This window comes from Myzus persicae, unplaced genomic scaffold, assembly GCF_001856785.1.
Source record: "Myzus persicae strain clone G006 unplaced genomic scaffold, MPER_G0061.0, whole genome shotgun sequence".
Lineage (NCBI taxonomy): Eukaryota > Metazoa > Arthropoda > Insecta > Hemiptera > Aphididae > Myzus > Myzus persicae.
The window spans coordinates 152009-156439 of record NW_019104093.1 but is presented as its reverse complement, the minus strand read 5'-3'; the positions used below and the strand labels follow the sequence as shown (position 1 = coordinate 156439).

Sequence of the window (4431 nt, the reverse complement as noted above, 5' to 3'; positions counted from 1 at the left end):
ATGTTCTTAATGAACTTACCATAATAAGTAACTAGTCCTAAAAATGCCTTTAACTGAGAAATATTACAAGGAATAGGTGCTGCAGTTATAGCCTTGATTCTAGTTTCGGGAACATGAAGTCCCTCTTTATCAATCTTATAACCTAAGAAAGTCACACTATCTTTAAACAACTTACATTTTTCTTTCTTAACAGTAAATCCAACTAAACTCAATTTGCTTAATACCTCTTTAAGCCTATAACAAACTTCATTTTCTGATTTACCAGATATAATAATGTCATCATAAAATGCCACTGTACCATCAATATTTCTTAGTACATTTACCATCTCACGCTGTAAAATACCAGGTGCAGATGCTATACCATACGGTATGCGTTTAAATACATATAGCCCTTTATGAGTTGATAAGGTAGTTAACTTTTGAGACTCTTCATCTAATAATAATTGTTGATAAGCTTGACACAGATCTAAAATACAAAATTTTGATGCTCCCTGTAACGTAGCCATTAAGTCACTAACTCTTGGAATCGGGTATCTATCTACTTTAAGAAATTTGTTTAAGGTCACCTTATAGTCTCCACATAACCGAATAGTGCCATTACCTTTCACTACTGGAACTACTGGAGTAGCCCAATCTGATGTCTCCACTGGAATTAACAATTTCTCTTTGGTTAGTCTCTCTATTTCCTTACTAACTTTATCTTTTAATGTAAAAGGTAAAACCCTCGGCTTACAAAATACTGGCTTTACATTATCATTTAAATATAATTTAAAAGTTTTTGGTTTATAACATCCTAAAACTGTACTAAATACTGAAGGAAATTCCTCAAAAATACTATCATGATTATAAGATGTAAGTGAATAAATTTTACTTGATAAATGTATTGACAATCTATCAATCCAATCTCTACCAACAATAGGCGGACCACCTCCTTTAATTTCATATAATTTCAAATTCTGGACAACATGGTCTTTAAATAACACTTCCATCCTTAAAAACCCTACTGGTTCAATTAAAGTACCAGTGTATCCTTTTAAACTAATATCACTGCTAATTAAATCCTTAGACTTAAATTTACCTCTAATAAATTCATCATATGATATAGCTGTAATAGAGGATCCGGTATCAATTTGGAAGTTAATTAAATTTTCTTCCACATTCAATTTAATATTAAATGGCTTAATAAAATTACAGTCAACAGAATCTAAAAGGTAAATATTATCCATAATATTTAAATCACCAAAATCATCATTTAAGTCATTATTCACTTGTTCTAATAAGTTAACATTACTCTTTTTATTTTTACTTTTACAAACTTTTTTTAAATGTCCTACTTTGGTACAGTTGGAACAAACAAGTGATTTATACTTACAATTTGGTTTAGTATGACCAGCAACACCACAACAAAAACATACAATCTTGCCAGACACACCCTTGTAGTTCGATGACTCCTTATTTTCAGTTTTCTGTCTTCCTTTGCCCCAATCCTTGACTGCTTTGTTGCTCTTTGTCATCATATTTCTCTGATAGTTCAACGCATGGTTTTCCCATTTTGACACATCCTTGTCTGCCGCTTCAATTGATAAGCACAGCTCCACACTTCTTTTGAATGTTAATTTAGTTTCAGACAACAAACGCTTTTTAATATTAATATCTTTGATACCATATACTAGTTGGTCTCTTAACGAGTCGTCCAAATTTACACCGAATTCGCAAAATTGTGAAAGTTTCTTCAATGATGTAACAAACTGGTGTATTGTCTCATCCGATCCCTGCTTCCTCTCCTTGAATTTATATCGTTCAGTCAATAAATTCGGTTTCGGGTTAATATAATTTGACAATAGCTCTTTTAATGAGTCATAACCTTTATCAATCGGTTTACTCGGTATACACAGGTCTCTTAACAATGAGTATCCGTCGTTACCCAAAAATGTAAGAAACATTAATTTTTTTTTATGTGTGTTCACCTCATTTAACAACACGAATAATTCAAATCTCTCTATCCAAGCGCTAAAATCATCATTTTTAATATCGAATTCCGAAATCTGACCTGATAGCCCTGAGTTATTGTTCCGGTTGGATACATTACCACTGTTATTTGCTGTCATCTTGACCTTTTCACAGAATCTTGCAACGTAATTTTCAAAAAAAATTACTCACGTGGTTTCACATAATCTCGTCGCCAATGTACTGTATTAGAGTATTGGGGAGAAACGCACAAGTTTATAACACAACAGTCTTGATACGAATGAATCTTTTATTATACATTTTAAGGTTATGTAACAAAATGATAACACATACATTACACTGCTAAATTTTCATGAGCTTATAATTATAGTAACATTTATTTTTTTTATTTACTGGATAGTAAGGTGTTCAATAAAGGTAGTCCTTAATAGGTAAATTTTTAAATTTTAGTTTCCGATCCGCCTAATTAGATTCCAATATACCTTTATAAAAATTATGTACAGGAAATTTGAACATAATTAGATAAGTTTAACCGGTGCCCCAAAGCCCTAAAAAGTTTAATATTACCTACTAATATTTTAAAGAAAAAACAAATTTTATTTTAATAAATAATTTTTTAAAAATGTCTACATTTTTAATTAGTTTCAGAAAATATTTTATTTTGCATGCATGTATTATAATTATTCCTTATATAAGTGCTTTTGTTGGAATTGAAATAGTTTGGATATTTATATTATCAACTATCCCATTCTATTAATATGTTATGAGTGATGAATATTGGCCTCAATAAGACGTTTAATTTGAGGTGCCATATGCTAAATTTTTTCGTTTAAAAATATTTACCTGAAAAAAAAAACTGCTTAATTCATCCGTATACTTACTAGGTATAAATTTACCGATCTTACATCTCTACCTAAACGTATAATATTGCTAGATAGGAGATACCTAAAAAAAATAAGTTGGTTAAAATACTGACTTGGTGCATTATTTATTGTTTTTACGAATTTAGTAGGTGTCTATTATAGTTTTATAATACCATAGATGTAAAGTTGCTTGTTAATTTTAAAGTAAATGTAGAATATTCTAAAAAAAATGTTAGTTTGTTTTATTTTCCAATATTTTCAGGACTATTTTATAAATAAGTAAAAATAAAACTAATCCAACAAATTTTTGATTTTTAATAATAAAATATGTAAGTTGGTATTTACTATTTTCTTCCTCTACTATAGTCTGAAGCAGTGGCGTATTTAGGTTTTTATCATGGAGTGGGGTGGAGGGGATATGATTTTATCCAGTAGCCCCGCCTTTAAAGTTGGAGGTTTTAAGTTAGGACTCCGAAAAAATGCTCATGTTACCCACAGCCAATGGTTAGGCCCATCCCCTTGATCCCCTCCGTAAATACATCACTGATCTGAACCAAGTTATTTTCAAAGCTGTTTTAATTTTTAATATTGTTTACTACCTATATGAATTTTACATTTGTATCATTTTCTAGTTGTACCCTAAGTCCCTAACTATAACTAAGTTATTATTTATTAAAAACAAATCAATAATAATATCATACAGCCATATTATAGGTAACCATATGGGTAGGTAGGAATTAAAGAAGATAATATAAAATGTTATAATTTATGTGAAAATAAATTAAATATCATTAATAATATTACAAACGAAGACGGTATAATTTTACTGAATCAAAAGCAGAAATTTTAATTGAGTTAAATTAATTTTTTTATTAAAGTTGGGATGTTGGAAATAATTTATAAATTGAGCACATAAATCATGATATTTCCTTAAATGATTATAATGGAACTATAAATGATAGTATCTTCTTTAAACCTATTAATAGTGAAGAAATTGTATTATGAACACCTAAATCATATTACTGATTATAATTTTCTTATGAAAATGATTTAACTAAATACATAGGTACTTAAATAAACTTCTGAATACCATTGTCAATTATTTTTTAGTCAATTTCCATATTAACTGGTTAATACCCTTCAGATTTTAAAAAGATGTGTTGTAATTCCATCATTTAAGGCTGGTAATTATGTGGAAATTATCGACCAATTTCATTATCTTTAACATTGTCATATATTTTTGAACAATGCATAAAAATTAGATTACTTTAAAAAAAAAAAATTGTATTTCTAACAAAAAATTTGGTTTTAGATCTGTAACAGTTTGGCTAAACTGCTTAACTGGTATTTAAAGTTACCATGTTACTGTGTATATTTGTATTATGTTGTGAATTGCAATTGCATCTTCTTAGATAGGTTCCTATATACAAAAACCCTTTGATTATGTTTAATTTTTTTAGGTTCAGTTAGAAAAACTAGAGCTAAATTTAAAAAATAAAAATTTGCTATAGTGCACAAAAGATTGATAATATTTTAAATGAAAACAGTTTGAAAGTCCATCCTCTAAAATGCATTTCAATGTGTCGAACTTAAAAATTTG

At 28.7% G+C, this 4431-nt stretch overlaps 1 protein-coding gene across 1 annotated transcript; it reads right to left on the bottom strand.

Moving 5' to 3' along the window:
• Nucleotides 1-19: 19 nt before the first annotated feature.
• On the bottom strand, nt 20-2108 carry LOC111038655 (uncharacterized protein K02A2.6-like; the record flags this gene model as incomplete). The annotated part of the gene is made up of 1 exon (XM_022321845.1): nt 20-2108. A coding segment is annotated over exon 1 (2089 nt), but the record flags the coding sequence as incomplete, so codon positions are not given.
• Nucleotides 2109-4431: the final 2323 nt, after the last annotated feature.